The sequence below is a fragment of the Jaculus jaculus genome, chromosome 13 (genome assembly GCF_020740685.1).
Source record: "Jaculus jaculus isolate mJacJac1 chromosome 13, mJacJac1.mat.Y.cur, whole genome shotgun sequence".
In the NCBI taxonomy this organism is placed as follows: domain Eukaryota; kingdom Metazoa; phylum Chordata; class Mammalia; order Rodentia; family Dipodidae; genus Jaculus; species Jaculus jaculus.
Window position 1 is genome coordinate 50,370,611 of NC_059114.1, and position 19,294 is coordinate 50,389,904.

General features: G+C 41.7%; 1 protein-coding gene across 1 annotated transcript in view; it reads right to left on the reverse strand.

Moving 5' to 3' along the window:
• Nucleotides 1–19,294, reverse strand: part of Camk4 (calcium/calmodulin dependent protein kinase IV) — a 265,408-nt gene that overhangs the window by 23,771 nt on the left and 222,343 nt on the right. The window contains exons 6-7 of the mRNA XM_045131967.1: nt 18,963–19,053; nt 16,885–16,959 (exon numbers count right to left, since the gene is read on the reverse strand). Of these exons, the coding sequence (XP_044987902.1) occupies nt 16,885–16,959; nt 18,963–19,053 (166 nt within the window). The remainder of the gene's footprint in view (nt 1–16,884; nt 16,960–18,962; nt 19,054–19,294) is intronic.

Below are 19,294 nucleotides of genomic sequence, written 5' to 3' on the forward strand. Positions count from 1 at the left end.
CAGGGTGCTGATTTTTTTTTTTTTCTGTGAAATTGTGAACTAAAGTTCCAAGAAATAAGCCACACATATGTTAAGCACTCAAGGTCAATTAGAACTTTAGTGATTATGGAGAGGCAGGAATATTACACCACTGCAGTCATTTATTGTCCATATCTGTGTATAACCTTACACCCTGTGACTAATAAGTCCTTTTGGAATGTGGGAGCAGACTTCCTATCTCCCACTAACCTATGTCATCAGACAGTGTCTGAGGCCTGTACAGACTTCCCCACTTTGCTACGTCCTGATTACTTGATGCACTCCCCAACATATTTGAAAATGTTCTGATCTATGACTTTGTTCTGTTACTATAAAAACTTCATGAAACTGCTCTCATATTGGAACATGGAATCTGGGGTGACTTAAATCCGTGTGTCCAGGATATTATCACTCCCATTTGGCTGCAGAATAAACTATCTCTTATTCCCTTTGAGATGAGAGCTGTTTTTTTTTTTTTTCCATTATCAAAATGATGGCACCATTAAAACGCCTAGAGATGATGGTCTATCTAGAAATCACAATGAATTCAATTTTACCAAATAAAAGCACTATAACCAGTTCTGAGAAATGGTTTTAAATGTAAGAGCACTGAGAATTTAAGATTCTGTGCTACGAATTGGGACCATTAATGCTGGATTCCTCTTCTCTTCCTAAAGCCCTGGAGAAAAATATAGGGACAGGTTTTGTCATTGAACCATAATTCTATCAGTCTTGTAGGTGAACTGCTATTAGTTAATACTGAGTTAAAAACTATAAATATAGTTGTTGTTTTGAAACTTTTCAACTATTGTAAACTCTTAGAGAAAAAAATGGATGGAAGATGCCTTATATAAGTAAAATCCACAGGGGTATTGACTCGCTCATTAAATAAGTCATCAGGGCTGGAGAGATGGCTTAGTGGTTAAGTGCTTGCCTGTGAAGCCTAAGGACCCCGGTTCGAGGCTCGGTTCCCCAGGTCCCACGTTAGCCAGATGCACAAGGGGGCGCACGCGTCTGGAGTTCGTTTGCAGAGGCTGGAAGCCCTGGCGCGCCCATTCTCTCTGTCTCCCTCTATCTGTCTTTCTCTCTGTGTCTGTCGCTCTCAAATAAATAAATAAATAAAAATTTAAAAAAAAAAAAAGTTAAAAAAAAAAAATAAGTCATCAAACTTTTACTGAGCATCTACCACATGGTACGCTAGGAGGTGCTGAGGAAGTTAAGTTGAGCTGAGGTCTGAGGAACCTAGAGACATTAGCTAGGCAAATGGGGAGAAGCAGTGGTTGAAGAACCAGGGAGAAGACAGTGACTGGAAGGAAGGAGCAGAGAGCCATGGAGGAACTGAGAGAAGCTGCTGTGGCTGAGCATGGCCCAGGTCCAGATGGATGGACAGACTCCCTTGAGGTCGTCAGAGAACAGTCTGCAGATCTAGTACTGAGAGATTTTATTTCTTGTGCGGCAGAGATGGCTTAGTAGTTAAGGCGCTTGCCTGCAAAGCCTAAGGACCCATGTTTGACTCTCTGGGTCCCACATAAGCCAGACACACAAGGTTTTTCTCATGTGTACAAGGTGCCTCCTGAGTGTGGAGTTTGATTGCAGTCACTGGAGACCCTGGTATACCAATTCTCTCCTTCCATCCCTCCCTCTCTCATAAAAAAATACAAAAAAAATTTAAAAAGATTTTATTTCTTTAAAGTTTCTCCTCTAATTTCATTTTAGCAAATCAAACCATATGGGAAAAATATCTATGTGAATCTTAAAATGTCTGCATTTGACTCTCCAGCCCCCTCTCTGTGGGAGTTTTCATGGCAGAGCCTTGTCTTGAATTCAGATGCGTTCTCTGAGAGGCATGGAAATCCACTGTATCTTGAAGGTGCCTCTGGGTTCTCCAAACTTTGAAGTGAACATGAGGAAGGCTGAAAGGGGTAGGGGAAGCATCTGTGGGAAGAAAAGAGCAGGCCTTGGAGTCTCCCTGCCCTTCCCTCTTCCTCACCTGCTCTGGGAACCCAGGGGACAAGAGTGTGCTTGAAGCAGCTACATGGTGCTCACAGCTGGGCAGACTCCATATGGGGTGCTTTTCTTAGACCTATGCCTCACACAGCCCTTTGCTGTTATGACACCTATTTTTACCAAGAAGGGCACATGGCCCATGTGAAACAGGCCCCCTCCTCACTACAGATGAGGACAGCCACGCTGCACAGAGCTTGCTAGGGGGTCCTTGGGCAAGCTGCAGCCCAGGCCGTTTTACACTTTGCACTTCTGGTGGTGGGCACCTCCTGCTAGCAGCATCCCTGTCCCATGGGTGCAGTGACTAGTTCCACTTGTGCCACACTGTAAAGGGGTGAAGTGCTAGAAGGATATCTGAGGCCTCTGAGACTCTCCTTATCTGGGACTTGAAATAGGAGAGCAAAAAGAAAAAAAAAAAGTGGGCTGGAGAGATGGCTTAGCGGTTAAGCGCTTGCCTGTGAAGCCTAAGGACCCTGGTTCAAGGCTCGGTTCCCCAGGTCCCACGTTAGCCAAATGCACAAGGGGGCGCACGTGTCTGGAGTTCGTTTGCAGTGGCTGGAAGCCCTGGCGTGCCCATTCTCTCTCTCTCTCTCTCTCTCTCTCTCTCTCTGCCTATTTCTCTCTCTGTCACTCTCAAATAAATAAATAAAAATGAACAAAAAAAAATTAAAAAAAAAAAAAAGAAAAAAAAAGTGTCAGAGGCAAGTTTTCAAACACAAGTGAAATGCTGCATGCTCCAGCCACCGCCGCCCCAACTCCCCATCCCTGTGACCAGAGCGTCACTCTAACTCCCACTGCCGGCTCTTCTCTTGCGATGTGTGCAGTCTGCCTTGACACATGAATTGCATTTCCGCTTTGTATAAGTTCTATAGCTGAGGGAACAAAGATAGTATTTTTTTCTTATGTTACTTATGAGGTTTCTGTTTGTTTGGTTTTTGGTTCTTTTTTTTTTTTTTTTTTGTTTTTTCGAGGTAGGGTCTCACTCTGGCCCAGGCTGAGCTGTAATTCACCATGGAGTCTCAGGGTGGCCTCGAACTCATGGTGGGTGATCCTCCTACCTCTGCCTCCTGAGTGCTGAGATTAAAGGCGTGCACCACCACACCCAGCTTGTTTGTAGGTAGGGTCTCAGGCTTGACCATGAACTATGATACAATAAAACTTCCCCTGGAAACTATAGGCCAAAATAAAACCCTTTTCTCTCACAAGTTGCTTTTACTTGAATATTTTTCCAGCAAATAGAAGCTATTACAAAAGCCCTAAAGAGAAACTATCCCGAGAACACCTGTGCTTTGAGGAGAGGAAAAACAACAAAAACCCCTCACATGTCTGTTTTTTGTTTTTGTTTTTGTTTTTGTTTTTGAGGTAGGGTTTTGCTCCAGTCCAGGTCAATCTGGAATTCACTCTGTAGTCTCAGGTTGGCCTTGAACTCAAAGTGATCCTCCTACTTCTGCCTCCCGAGTACTGGGATTAAAGGTGTGCACCATCACACCTGGGTGATTTTTTTTTTTTTTTTTTTTTTTTTTTACCAACCTGTGAAATTCTCTTTTGTAATATTCCATTGAGTCTCCCATCCTGTGGTATCACAGACTTCTCCAAATCTGACTTAGACTGAGCCTCCTGATCATCCAAACTTGGCAAATGGGCATCCACTATGGTAAAGTTGCCTTTCAACAAGTTGCTGTAGAGCAGAGGCAAGCACAGCCCATGTCAGTGCCAGCATTGCGCAAGACTCTCCTGTCTGTGTCTGGGTTTCCTCGTATGAGAGGAAAGATGCAAGAATGTAGAATGACATGCTAACTATGGTAAATATATATGGTGTTTTTCTCTAAGGGATCAATAAACATCCCTGAGTGTCATTAATAATAACTCTAAAACTTTTCATTTTATGCATATACTGCTGCAATAACCTAACATTATAAGATGGAACATTTCTTTGTGGGTGTTCAGGGCCCAAAGAGTACATTTTAAGCAAGTCTTCTACCCACTTGCCATCAATCACCTCTTCCTTGTGACCTCTTTTCCTCCCATCATCCCACCCTCACATATGTAATAATAGAGCTGAATCCTTGCAGAACTGTGAATTCTTTGACATAGTTGGCTCTGCTATTGAAGTAGTGTCTTATAGTTACATAAAAGTAATAGAATATGACTTCTATGGAGACCCAGGAATGAAAGATGGCTTTTACATGAAAAAAAAACTGTCTTAAACTCAAAGAGAACATGAGAATTAATCTAATAATACTGGTGAAAGGTTCTTGAAATACAATCTTATCAGCATCTCAAGCCAAAACATACTTGATTAATACTGATCTTAGTAAACAATTGCCATAGCCCTCAGTTTAGCTTATATGGACAGTGTATAGAGGGTTTTAATGATGGTATCACTTAATATAGTCTGCCATATAACTTGTGGATGATATTTAATACAGCTCTTGCCTCCCTTAACTGACATCCATGCATTCTGAGAGGTGAGTCAGTTAGCTTTCACTCCACTTTCCAAACAAGGAGTCAGCCTTTGATCACTGGCCAAAAATCTGTGCCTTGAGATATTCATTCATAAGTCCTAATTCTGTCCTGCGAGACTTCCTCTTGCATTTGAAATTCTGTGATAAATGTGGTTCCTTCTCTCTGGATCCCAAATGATGATATGGCCAATGGACCAGACTGGGTTATCTCTTTTATGTCTTGAGAATGCCTGATAAGTCTCATGACTTTAAATATCAGCTATATCCTCCTAATTCCCATGTTTTTAATCAAGAGCCAAGTCTTGTCCCTGAACTTCAGACACATATCCTCTCTGCTTAGATATCTAACAGGCATCTCAAAAGTAACAAGCCCAAGACTCTTACTTCAAAAGTCAGTTCCAGCTCAGTAGAAATGTTAACTGCATTATTTTGGTTGTTAACTCTTCCCTCTGCCCCACTGCATTTCAACAAACCAAGCTTCTTCCTGACCTGAAAGACACCCAGGCCTATGCCCACCTCAGGCTGGTTGCTCTGACTCTTAAGACCCACCACTGGAAACTGACTTCCTCTAGACAGGCTCAGACTCCTAAAGGTTCCCCAACTTCCCAAACATTTCCACCAGCTGGGAACCAAGTGCTCAAGCTCATGAACCTATGGGAGTCATTCCATATTCAAACTACAACATTCAGCCCCTTGTCCCTACAGGCTCCATGGCCATCTTATTTTGCAAATGTATTCAGTTCAACTTCAAAGGTCTCCACAGTCTTCACCAGTTCCAACACTGTTCAAAAGTCCAAAGGTTTATCTGAGACTCTGATCATTTTCTTAACTATGAGCCTTGTAACACCAAAACACAAGTTATCTACTTTTAACATATAATGGAACAGAGATTCACATTCCAAAAGAGAGGATCTTGTTTCATATACAATTATCTTCAATTTTGTAGTATAAAATTTTCTGTATAATTCTATATTTTCCTTGTAAAAATAACAACACAACAACTCTTTGTAAATCCAACTAGGTCTTTGGAATGTTTTACTTAACTTCCCTACCATTTATTTTTGGAGTGTACATTTTTACAGCCTACTCTTCATTCCTAGAAACCATATTCCTAGTCAGTAGGTTTAAAAATCTAGACAACTATCATAAACCATACTTCTAAGTCATCAATGCTTATTAAAATATAGGAGACAATTTTACATTTCTAAAAGCTGTAGCAGAAAGGGTGCCATTTCAAAGACCTCCAGCCAAATTCCCCCAGAAGTAGGATTTACTATTAGGACAAAACGGAAATATCACAGGAACTGATCAAAGAAACAGATCCTTTTCAATGGTAACAGTTAAAATGATGGTGACAACATTAATAATTACTTTTTGAAGTGCTAGTGATGGAACCCAGAGTCTTTCACATGCTAGACAAACACTATCACTGAGCTATATTCCAAGCCAATAATTACTTTTACAGTATAGTCATCACTTATTGAATGTTCCTGTACCAGATACTGTGCAAAGACCTTTATATCCATTGTAAGATACATGCTCTTCTTTTTTCCTGAGGAGTTGAGGAGACAGAGATATTGCACTCACAGTGAGGCTGAATGGCTTACATGAGCGACAGCATAACAAGCCTAAGATCCACAGGGCCATGTGAGCAACAGGGAAACAGCTTTGCCTGTGGCCCACCAGCTCCTGCAGCCGGCCTCATTCTGCAGTGAAGGGAGACTGTGATAGACACTTGGCATGCCTCGGAGGGGAGGGAAGTATGTCTGTGATTTTAATACTGAACATCAGATTAGTGACGTTCACTTTTATGAGTCTATCTGCTTGCCGATCCTTTCTCACTTGGGGATACAGCAAGTCTGATGGGCTGTCTTTTGTATGCTACCCTTCACTTTTCATCATACCCTTCACATCTCAATAGCTAAAGCTCCACATTTAAATACCTGCATTACAATTACTGATATTTTACTATAGCACCTTCACTTACAGTTACTGCTGATAACAGCACAGTGGTTTCGGTTTCCAACGCAGAGGCAGTCACAGTCTGAATAATGGAACACTTTGTATTTGCTCTCTCTTTGGAAACTCCCATAATGGGATGTATAGAAATAGGTACCTGCACACCCTTGTTGCAGAGATATTTGCACGTAGTGGCAGCTCATTCATCATTTGCTAATAATTAGCTTCCATTTTGGTTTAAATAGAAGCACAAGACATATTTGCCACTGGAAAAGTCTGCAAATAGTAAAACACTGTGATGCTCAGGGGCTTAGCCTGTGGGGCCTTGTTATGTATTAATATTTCAACTGAGTTATGCCAATAGAGCCGTCTCAGAAAATATAATGAGACCTCGGCAAGTGTTGAAAGCCAATAAACTCTTAGCAGCTTCTCAGCTCTGAAAATAAAAACTGAGTAAATGCAAAATACAAATATGAATATATATGGTTTAATTCAAAAGCTTATGAACAATTTACATAATTGGCATTAAAAAGAAATATTCTTTTATCTAGCCCATTGCCATATTGGTTTCTTTTCTACACAGACAGTTGTGGCTTCTTTTCTGTGATAGGCATGGCAGTTAATATTGTACAGTTATATAGCTGCAGTACACTCATTACAAGCCGAGGCCCAAGGGATTCTTTTTCTTGAGGCCAGTTTTTTCTTTCCTCCAATAACAATGTATTAAGAAGATCTGTTCAATGGTGAACAGTTCCTCGATAATTTTAGAATATTAGCCACTGATTTTATTTATCTGGGCCACCTATTTTAACATCCTGGCCTGCAGTTTGGCTTTGACTGTGCACATTTGCTGTGAAATAGTAAGCATTTGCTTAAACAGGAAGTATCTGTGAAATTTTTCTTTTGAAATTCACTTTTAAACAACTCTCACTTATTAATAGTCCAGGGCAAAGGTTCTATAAACGAGACTAAGTGGGTAACTTTTCCTCTTTTGTTTCCTGAGAAGTGACAGATGGTATAATATAAACACTCACCCCCTCAAAACATATAATTTGAGAAGCCTTTAATTACATGTAGTGACCAGACAGTGCACATAGGCGACCTTGGATGCAATCATCCTTACAACAAGCACCAAAGAAAGTTCACACAACTTTACTCCTCTCTATGATTCTTAGGCACCTACATTAAATGTAGCATCTTTGTATTATAAATATTGAAGTTTTCCTGTAATTTGTTTGTATTATTATTATTATTATTTATTATTATTTTTGGTTTTTCCAGGTAGGGTCTTACTCCAGTCCAGGCTGACCTGGAATTCACTATGGAGTCTCAGGGTGGCCTCGAACTCACGGCAATCCTCCTACCTCTGCCTCCCGAGTGCTGGGATTAAAGGCGTGTGCCACCATGCCTGGCTTTGTTTGTATTTTTGACATAAAAATCCTTCCTGGATGAAGAATGACTAATTTTTCTCTTGGGACTAGTTGACACTTAGAAGTAACACAGGGTCCACTGGAAGCATGCACGGCTTTCGTCTTTAAGCTAACCAATCCACAGCTTCCTCTGCATGACCTTGAAGTTCTAGAAGGCAATAGCTTCTGCATTAGTCATTCCAGGGTGAGGTAGTGGGTATTAAGGGCTACTATAGCTTATAGACCATCAAAATTGTTAAAAAAGCCAAACCTAAATTTCTCACATGCTTTTCTTTTAGCCCCCTCCCAAGAAATGGGGGCTGGGGAGATAAGTCAATGGTTAAAGGCACTTTCCTGCAAAGCTTCCTGGGTTGGGTTCAATTCCGCAGTACCCATGTAAAGCAGGACACAGTGTGAAACATGCATACCTACAATAGGAGACCCTGTCTCCAAGTCGGTGAAGAGGTTGTCCTCTGACATCTACATAAATATATTGACCTTACTTATGGCTGCAGCTACCTTTCCATTGCTTGGATGAAACACCCGATCAAAAATAGCTGATGGGGGCTGGAGGAATGGCTTAGCAGTTAAGGCATTTGCCTGCTAAAGCCAAAGGATCCTGGTTCGATTCTCCAGGACCCATGTAAGCCACATGCACAGGGGGGTGCATGCATCTGGAGATCTGGAGTTCGTTTGCAGTGGCTGAAGGCCCTGGAGTGCCCATTCTCTCCCTCTCTCTCTGTATCGAATAAATAAATAAAATATATTTTTAAAAAAATAGCTGATGGGAGGAAAAGTGTTTATTTCGGTTCACAGTCTCAAGGGGAAGCTTCATGATGATGGGGGAAAATATGGCAGGAGAAGAGGCAGGACATCACTTCTGACAGCAGCAACAGAGTAAGCTCAGCTCTGGCAAGGAGGTGCTGGCCACAACACACCAAAGCCTGTCCCCCAACCACATACTTCCTCCAGCAAGACTCTGCCTCCCAAATTGTACCAGCTGGGAACCAAGCATTGAAAACACATGAGTTCAGGAGGAACATCTGATTCAAGCCCACCATACTCATTTTTAATCTTACATTCAACTTGCTCAGCCTACATTATGATAATTCCACATACTTATTCAGCATTTTAGACCCCACAAAGCACTGTCATTTTCCCTCTCAATTCTCAAAATGGTCCCCTGAGGTGAGCAGTCTGAGCTGCTTTCATCTCTTTTGCTTACATTATGGCAAACGATTCCTTCCTGGTGAGAAGCTTCCTGCAGAGCAGCAGGATGAATCACTCCTGAACACTCTTAAGTCCCTTCTCCCATTACCACACTCTACGGTAATATGCATATCTGCAATAATAATCATGGACAGAAAATAAGCCATTATGAGATGATACTATCTACAAACGAGCCTGTTTTGTCAAAGACGACATGATAGTAGAGTATTTTTGCAATTTTATCTAACCTGATTAGGATTCAGGTCAAATGCATTTTCCACTGAGCAACTACTCACGGGGTGATGGCGTGTGTGCGGATCTTTGTCATTGGAAAGGTGGGAAACGGCACCAGCAATAGTTCTCACTCATTCCCCTTTAACTCCATTTGTCATGTGTTGTAATAGCATCATCCACATGTTTACAAAATACAGACTCAACACCATAACACCATCCTGATGCAAAAACCTTTGTTGACCCACCATTGCCTATCCAAGCTCCTTAGCCTGATGGACAGGTTCTTTTAAAGCATGTTCCATCCTTCCTCCTAAATCCATCCATACGTTTGTATCAAGGACTCCACATTTCAGCCGTACACAGTGATAAATGGTCTCTGAACTTGCGAGGTGCCTCCAGTCCTCATGACTCTGCTCCCCCCCATGACCACTGACAAAGTGCCCTGTGGACACATTTTCACCAAACTCACATTCCTCCATCAGGGTGCAGCACAAATGCCTCTCTTTGGAAGACTCCTCTCTCTAGTCGGGATTAGTAGTTCCCTTCCTTCTGTATCCCTGAGCTTTTGGCTCAGATAAATACAGAACTCATAACAAAAGTGGGTTTGCTATTTTTTTTTTTTTTTGCTATGTTTTTGCCTTTATGTTTTCACAGCCCATGAAATCTTTGGACAGTAAGATCATATTGTGTTTATCTTTGTAACCTTAGAGGTTAACGTAGAATGTACTGGTCATTCATTATTCATTTCATCAGTCACTCCTTCTTAGAATGACCATTCTGTAGCGGTTAAAGAAAGCTGCTCTCGTCACGATTCGCACAGTCTTTGGGGGCCCTTGACAGGGTGCTGAGTGCTCACAGTCACAGAAGGGAACACTAATTTATTTACTCCCTTCTTGATCCTCCACTCTACCGTTGTACAGTTCATAGGAAACTGTTTTAACCTACCCGTATGCTGGGAATATTTAGTGTTTTGTATTAAACAATGATTATTCAATTTACCATCTTCTAATGGGAAATCTTTATTTTATCATTCTTTTCTCATTTTATTATTAAGCCTCCAATCAACTGGCCAACAATTAGTGGTGATAAATGAGCAATCTATATGGCACGACTAATCTAGCCCCTCCCACCATCGTGGTGAACACCTAGAAGCATGAAAGAAATAGAGGAGGGCAAATCGATTATAGGCAGTAAAACTACATATGGTACAATTAGGAGGAAAGGCTGAACAAAGAACAGTTCTAAAGGAAACAAATCACCAAAATAAACCAACGGGAACTGCCTACAGCATACATGGTGCAAACAGTTACTTTTCACATCTTTTTCTAGGGATGGGAATTTTGTTTCATCAGCTTCTCACAGAGGAAATGAGTTGTGTAACTCAATTTCATTTATTTTTTTGAGGCATGGGTAAATACAGTGCTTTTGTACATGCTTATCAAGTACTCTACTACTAAGCTGTACCCCCAGACCTTCAACCTCACTCCTAATACTATAGTCTGACTGTCCATGTTGCCCCAAAATGCATATGGTAGAATCCTAACCTCTTCCAAAGTGATGGATTTAGGAGGTAGGACTTTGGGAAGTGATCAGCTTTTGGGGGTGGAGACCCCACGAGTAGAATTAGTGCCTTATGAAGGGAGCCAAAGGGAAATTATCAATTCTTCCACCACATGGAACTAAGAACAAGAAAGCCAACCGGGCATGGTGGTGCACACCTTTAATCCCAGCACTCGTGAAGCAGAGGTAGGAGGATCACCATGAGCTCAAGGCCACCCTGAGACTACATAGTGAATTCCAGATCAGCCTGGGTTGGTGTGAGACCCTACCTCAAAAAAACAAACAAAAATCAAGAAAGCCAGCCTTTACCAGACACTGAATCTAATAGTTTCTGATCCTTGACTTACCAACTTTCAGAACTGGGGATCATAAGTTTTTTTGCTCATAAGTTACCCTGACTAAAGGTTTTTTTTTTTCTCTCTCTCTTGCTGCTCCTTGTGTGTGTGTGAGTGTTCATGCATGCATGCATGTGCCTGCTGTGTATGCACATGTATGTGCTCTTGTGGTGCCCCATGTGCCCTCCTGTAGTGGGATGAGTTTTCCTGCAGTGGCTGGAGTAGAAAATCAGATGTCCCACTCTATAGCTGCTGTTCTGTTCTTTCTTTTTGTAAAAAATACTTTTTTCTGATTTATTTTTATTTATTTATTAGAGACAAAGGGGAGAGAAAGAGAGAGAGAGAGAAAATGAGTGAATGGGCATGCCAGGGCCTCGAGCCAATACTCCAGATGCATGCACCACCATGTGCATCTGGCTTATGTGGTACCTGGATAATCGAACCTGGGTCCTTCACAGGCAAGTGCCTTAACCATTAAGCCATCTCTCCAGCCCTTCTGCTCATTATTATCTGAGCTGGAGTTTCTTACTGACCCTGAAGCTTGATGATTTTTCTCTCAAGATTCCTGGATTTCTGTTGCCCTGTGGGACTGGAGTTATAGGTATGTATGTGACCATGCAACTGTTTACATGCATTTTGGAGATATGAGCTTGTGTGCTTCCAGACAATCTAAGCCCCTCATACTTGTGCAGGCAGGGCACTTAGCCACCGGGCCAACTTTCTAGTCCTTTCTAAAGTATTTTGTTGTAGCAGCCCAAACTGATGAGGTCACTTGGTAATAGAACCTTGAATTCATTTAGGACAACAACGTGTCCACCCAAAGGAAACATTGCCATTTTCTCAAACAGTGAAGAGGCTGTGACTAAGCACGGCCAGTAAGATAGAAGAGCGACACAGGGTTTCAGCAAGTCTATCTGACTACAAGCAGGTGTGCCTTTGCCCAGAGTTTTTCCTTCCTGGTGTGTGGAGTGCAGATATGATGAATGACTTCAAGCAGCCACTTTGGACTATGAGACCCAGCCTTAATCGCTAACGCTGAGACCCGTCACAGCTGCAGAGCCACAACTTTGGAAGCCCCGGGGCCGCTGCTGTATTCTCACACAGGAACAATCATCCCCTACCTTTTGTAGGCCAGTGACCCTGAGTGCCTGAACTTCCTACTAGCTGATGAAGTACTCTGCCTTCAAAGAGTTTACAAGCTGGAAGAAGAAAGAAGACTTGGCACAATACAAACATTTAATGGGAAGATAAGTGTTGCAGTCAGCTTCTTGTTGCTGGCAGAGAGCACCTGACCGAAAGAGGTTGTGGGATGGAAAGGGGTTTATTATTTTGACTTACAGACACAAGGGGAAGCTCCACAATGGCAGGGGAAAAGGTGGCATGAGCAGAGGGTGGACATCCTGGACAACATCAGGTAGACAGTGGCAGGAGAGTGTACCAAGCCCTGGCAAGGGGAAGCTGGCTATAGCACCCACAAGCCCGCCTGCAATGATTTATCAACTCTAGGAGACTCCAGTCCCTAAATTGTCACTAGCGCGGGACCTAGCATTCAGAACATACAAGTTTATGGGTGACACTTGACTCAAACCACCACAGTAAGTATAGCTAATTCTGTGCAATTATTATATGTATGAAAAATTAAGTATTTAGGACTAATGTTTTAAATTTACCAGGTAAACTAACTCATTAAAAGCAGAAGTAGAAGATGTGTATATAAGCATTCCATATGAACATGGAGACAGAGAAAGGATGCCCAAGAGGTATTAATATCAATTACACATATTTTGACTTCTATTTCTTACAATGACCAAGTGATATTTCTGAAGCTTAAAATTTTGTACTGGGTACAGTGGAGTGCACCTGCGATTCTAGCATTCAGGAGGTTGAGGCAGGAGGATCGCCAAAGTTTAAGACCAGCTTGGACCACACAGTGAGTTCAACACTAAGCTAAGCTACAGAAAAGAGACTTGTGTCTCAAAAAACCAAACCAAGCTAGCTGGGCATCGTAGTACATGCCTTTGATCCTAGCATTCAGGAGGTAGAGGTAAGAGGATCGCCATGAATTTGGGGCCACCTTGGGACTACATAGTGAGTTCCAGGTAAGCCTGGGCTAAGTGTGAGACCTTACTTGGAAAAAAAAAAAAACAACAAAGCAACCCACTCAAAAAAATCCAAAAGACAAAACCAGGCCTGGGAACATAGCTCAATTGGTAAAGTTCTTGCTGGGCAAGCATAACCCTGTACTCTATTCCCACAATCCATGCAAAAAAAAAAAAAAAAAGCTGGATTTGGTGGCACAGGCTTGTGATCCTAGCCCTAAGGAGGTGGAGCTGGAGGATCCCTGCTGTGTGGAAGCCAGCCAGTTGCAAGGCTCTAGGCTAATGAGAGACTCTGGCTCATAAAAGGTGAATGACGTTCCTGAGGAATAACACCTGCAGTTGTCCTCTGCCCTCTACATGCAAGTGCACATAAATATACACGTGCACTCACATAAACATGTGCATCTGTGCACACACAGCCATGCACACACATGTACACACACAAGCCAACCAGACCAAAACTACACTTGGCTTATCTACATTGATTTTAAAAGATGTTTTAATTTATTTATTTGCAAGCAGAGAGAGATAGAAGAGAGACAAGAGAACATGGGTGCACCAGGGCCTCCAGCCACTGCAGACAGACTCCAGATGCATGTGTCACCTTGTGCATCTGGATTTATGTTGGTACTGGGGGGTCAAACTCTGGTCACCAGGATCTGCATGCAAGTGCCTTACCACTAAGCTGTCGCTCTAGCACTATATAGATTTTTTAAATATTTTATTTTTATTTTTAATGTGTTCATTTAAGATAGAAAGAGGGGGGAGAGAGAGAGAGAATGGGTGTGTCAATGCCTCCGCCACTGCAAACAGATTCAGATGCATGTGCTACTGTGTGCATCTGGCTAATGTGGGTCCTGCAGAGTTGAACCTGGGTCCTTTGGCTTTTTAGGTAAGTACGTTAACCACTAAACCATCTCTGCAACCCCCTACAACGATTTTTAAAGGGGTAAATTCCAGACATTTCTTAGTCTTTTAATACCTGAATTCTCATGCCTGAGTCTCTAGCAACTAGATATTGGGGCTGGGCAAAGTTTCATACTTTCTGGCCATTAATAAAATGAGAATGTTAATAAATAAAGTTCAGAGTTACTTCTAAATCAAGTTACTTCTAAAAAGCACTGAAATCCTGTGAATTTAATCATACATTTGCTTCAAGGAATATTTTATTTAACTGTTCCAATCTTATTTCCATATATTCACAAGTGTTAGAATGAGTTAGCCATGTAGCCCTTCTCTGAGACAGGAGTTGCTATGAATACAGATGCCACAGAGGAACAAAAGCAGGGACTCCAAATCCGTCCTCTTCCTGTTTCCATGACGGCCTGTCCACACCATCACAGCATCTCCTAGGGTGTAAACACTTGGTGGTTTGTGCTCTTGCTCCTCTGGAGTTGTGAGCCCTGCTGTGGAGGGCAACCCCCTGGGACCTTGCTAAATATAGCAGGTGATTAATAAATGTTTGCTGAGCAACTGAGTGAAAAGAGATGTGTACAAGGTTTCTGGTTATAGGCAGAGAGGCTGCCTAGTCTTCTGATTGATGACTTGAAATTTTATCTTTTCTTTCTAGTCTACATTAAAATTTGGATTTATTTGGTGCATACTTGCTAACCACTTCCCCCATTTTTTTTTCCAGGAATTCTTGGTAATTTTTGCAAGTTTTATTGGTTTTAAGGTTATTGCTGGTATAATTTAGCCATCAAACGCAGCAGGGTATTGGTGTGGGATTCCTGTTAGTATGGATAAAAAACTTCTGTGAGACCAGGCAAGAGCATGTAGCGACTTTGACGCAGGCACCACAGGGGCTGGATGAATTCTTGCCGGGATACCCCACTGGAAGTCCACATCTCAGTGCCACTGGGCCTAACACATGTAAGAGGGCCTCAAATACAGATGTTTTTATTTTTACCTTGAGAGAGAGAGAGAGAGAGAGAGAGAGAGAGAGAGAGAGAGAGAGAGAGAGAGAGGGAGAATATGGGCATGCCAGGGCCTTCAGCCACTGTGAACGAACTCCAGATAGATGCGTGCACCCCTCGTGTGCATGTGCAAAGCTGCATGCTTGCATCACTGTGTCTGGCTTATGTGGGACGTGGAGATTTGAACAGGGGTACTTAGGCTTCACAGGCAAGTGCCTTAATGGCTAAGCCATCTCTCCTGCCCCAAATACAGATTTTTTTTTCAAGGCAGGGTCTCATGCTAGCCCAGGCTGAGCTGGAAGTCACTATGTATTCTCAGGGTGGCCTCGAACTCATAGCAATCCTCCTGCCTCTGCATCCCGAGTACTGTGATTAAAGATGTGTGCCACCATGCCCAGCTTCAGATTATTTTTTTAAAAGCTACTTTCAGTTCCCACTCCCTACAGTAACTATCACCCAAGAGTAGATAGAGAGTCAGGTGTCCAAGTGGTGCCTGAGTGCCAGGAGGAAGCTGTCACTCACCTGACCGCCGGGGACTGTGGCTGACATATGTGCCCATCTTTCTTGGCTTTGTCCTACCTCTTGTATAAATTGTATCACCATTATGGACAAAGAGGAAGCTCATGGAGAAGGACTCTCTTTCCAGTTTTGCCCACAAACTATTAACAAATCCATTTTTTTCTGTTATATACATATACATATACATATACATATATACATATACATATACATATACATATACATATACATATACATATACATATACATATACATATACATATATATATATATATATATATATTTTGGTTTTTCGAGGTACAGTCTCACTCTAGCCAAGGCTGACCTGGAATTCACTATGGAGTCTCAGGGTGGCCTCGAACTCACAGCAATCCTCTACCTCTGCCTCCCGGGTGCTGGGATTAAAGGCGTGCGCCACCACGCCCAGCTTGTTTTATATTTTTTTATGTCCTATTCTTTAGCTATAAGTGATCAGCTAGGCCTCTTGGGCCACAGGTTCTATTAACACTAAGGACTACCCCATTCTCATTGTTGCCTAGATGCCATTTAAATTAATGTGTCCTGGGCTGGAGAGATGGCTTAGTGGTTAAAGCTTTTGCCTACAAAGCCAAAGGACCTCAGTTCAATTCCCCAGGACCCACATTAGCCAGAAGCACATGCGGGCACACGCATGTGGAGTTTGTTTGCAGTGGCTGGAGGCCCTGGCACACCCATTCTGTCTCTCTCTCTTTCCCTCTTTCTCTGTCAAATAAATAGATAAATATTAAAATATTTTTTTTAAATAAAATAATGTGTCTCTCCTACTCATAGCCCCCACCCAAGGAAAAGGAAATAAAGTGACAAAGAGCTTATAGCTTTAAGTGCACCAGAGTGCTGTTCTCCTTCGGTTCGGTGGCTGCTAACTTTCTACCCCTGCGTGGATCCAAGAGTCCTCCTCAACAGATGTTCTAATGCAGTGCTCCTAAACCCCACGTCACTGAGCCCCCACAGGCAGGGCGAGAGGTGGTCCACGTATCATTTGTGCACACCTCAGTCACGTAGAGCCATGCCACATTTAAAATGTGTATAAATAGAGACATTAGGAATTAAAAATAAAATCAGGCCATTAAGTAAAAATAGATTTCAACAAAGGTAAAGCTCAGGATTAAAGAACCTACCGCAGTACCCTGGGGTTCCACACACTGTCTTCATGAGCACTTGGTGCTCCACGATTTTAGAGAGTCCAAAATCAGCTATAAACACAAGAAGAGAATTGAGTGAAGCGGGTTTTTCTGTCTCCGTTTTTTAAGGAGATCGGATACATTCAGAGTGCTACAGCCATAAACTCTTGTTTTTTCTGAGTAATTCTGGTTTTCAAAAATAAAACTAAGTTATTCATTTATGTTTGATGATGATGATGTGCATACGGCACTTGAGGAAGCTTGGAGCAGTAATTAGAGTTTGGTAAGCTGCAGAGAATATGGCTCCAAAATACATTTACATCAATTTATATTTAGCCTTTGTTCTCTGTAGTTCACAGATTTTTAGCAATTAAGGTGTCATAGTGACATTTGTCTGATCTTAATTCTAAGATTTATGTGACGGTAACTCTAAGAGACAAAATAGGCTCAGTGATATAATTTAGAGTCTTTAGTTTACTGGTGAAATAAAAAATAGACTTTCATAAATGCCATGGAAATAAACAGAAATATCAAAAGGTTTATTTTTGTTGAAGAGAAATAATATCAGTCCCTAGTATATTTGGCAGTTAAGAATTTATTTTTATATGATGAATATGCAACCTTTCAGGAAGACAACAATCCTTTTCATTTATTCCTCAGAGTATTACCTAGATAAAATACTATCGAAGTTGGTGCCATTATGATCATTGCCGAGCTGCCTCTCTCACTCTTTGTGGAAACATCAGGAAATCACTCAAGGCCATTCTTCAGGAGAGGCAGGTGCAGAATGGAAGCCATTTTAGACTTCAAAGATAAACCCACATTTCCACGGAGGTGGCTGACCGTATCACCGAAAGCAGCAGGCTGCCCTTCAGTCCTGCCCAAATTGGTATCTCTCTATCCATTTAAAGAAATTCCTTTAAGGTCCAAATCTTTGAAAGCGATGTCAAAGGAGATAGAAACTCCCTGCTGTCCACTGCCTTGCAGGAGTGATTAAGAGAAGCTGGCTGCCAGGTAGAGGGGCGCATGGGGGCTTTGGTTTTTAGGTTCTCACCTGAGTGAAGCACATTCAGCTGTCTGAGCTTTCCCTGGAAAAACGACTTAATTTCCAAAGGTGTCAACATGTGTGAAAGCAAGGAGCAAGTCAGCTGAGCTATAGAGGACAGCGCTGCAAGAACCTTGACCTTCAGTGGACTTCATATAGATACTGCTAAGAATAAATATCACAAATACTTTACAATAGTTTTTGGAGATAAAAATGTGCTTTGGAAGGTTTATGGGATGTAAAATTATGATGTATTTTCTCCTAAAAGTTCACTCTTGTAGTTCTTTAAAATGCTTATTAAGGAAAAAAATTGAGGTTTCTAGCATCAATGACATTTGAGGAAAAAGTCTTGTAGATCACTATATGGCTAAGTCCAGTCTACACATTAGCCTTTTTTGAGGTTATGGGAAATAATGAGCATATAAAAATTTTTATTGAACTGTAAATTGGCCTTTTGAAATTTATTTGACCATCTCATAACCCCATAAACACACATATAAAAGGGAGTTTTCATCTTAACCCGCTCTGATGGGTAACTAGCATCCTGTAGAGTGCATTTTGAGAAATACAAATATTAATTTATTTCTGTTTATATAAACAAGTGACCCAGAGTATACTTTCACTAATATGTACCAAGCATTTTGTGTCAAAGTTCTTCATTATATAAAATTAAGCTCAAAATAATTTGGAGATCCAAAGTTTATAGCCCAAATAGAAGTGCTCTTTTCTGCCATTTCTTCACTGTGAACGTGTTTACAAACAGTAAGGCTATTTCCTGAGGCCCTCACGATTGCGAAGAGCCGCGGTTCATTTAGTTGTCCAACAGTGGTGCTCCTAGTTCTAGCACTGTCAGGTCACCATTCCAGGAAAGAGCACAGGCTCTCCACACAACGCCGCAGTCGCCCATAGATGTCAAGCATTAGAGGAAACTGAATAGAGGCATGACTTGGTTTGGGAAACAGTTTAAAATTCCACAGAGCAAAGTTCTTCTGCTGTGGGAAAGGGGACACGAAACAGGAAACACTCTCACCGATTTTGAGTGGTGCATCTGGGGCTGGAGTTGCATAGAGAAGATTCTCTGGTTTGAGATCACGATGGACAATTCCATTTTCATGGAGGTACTACATAGGGAAAATAATGAAGTGATATTTGTATAATCTTATTCATGGTTCCAACATCCACATTTTGATCTTTTAAAAGCTACATTAGGTGATGCAACGTAACATGTATTATGATTTAAAAATACATACCACAGAGGAAACTGTTCACAACTTTACAAGCTAATGTATAGCTTATTAGGATTAGAGGTATACCTTAGTGGTAGAGTGCTTGCCCTAGCATGACAGAGACCCTAGCTTCTAA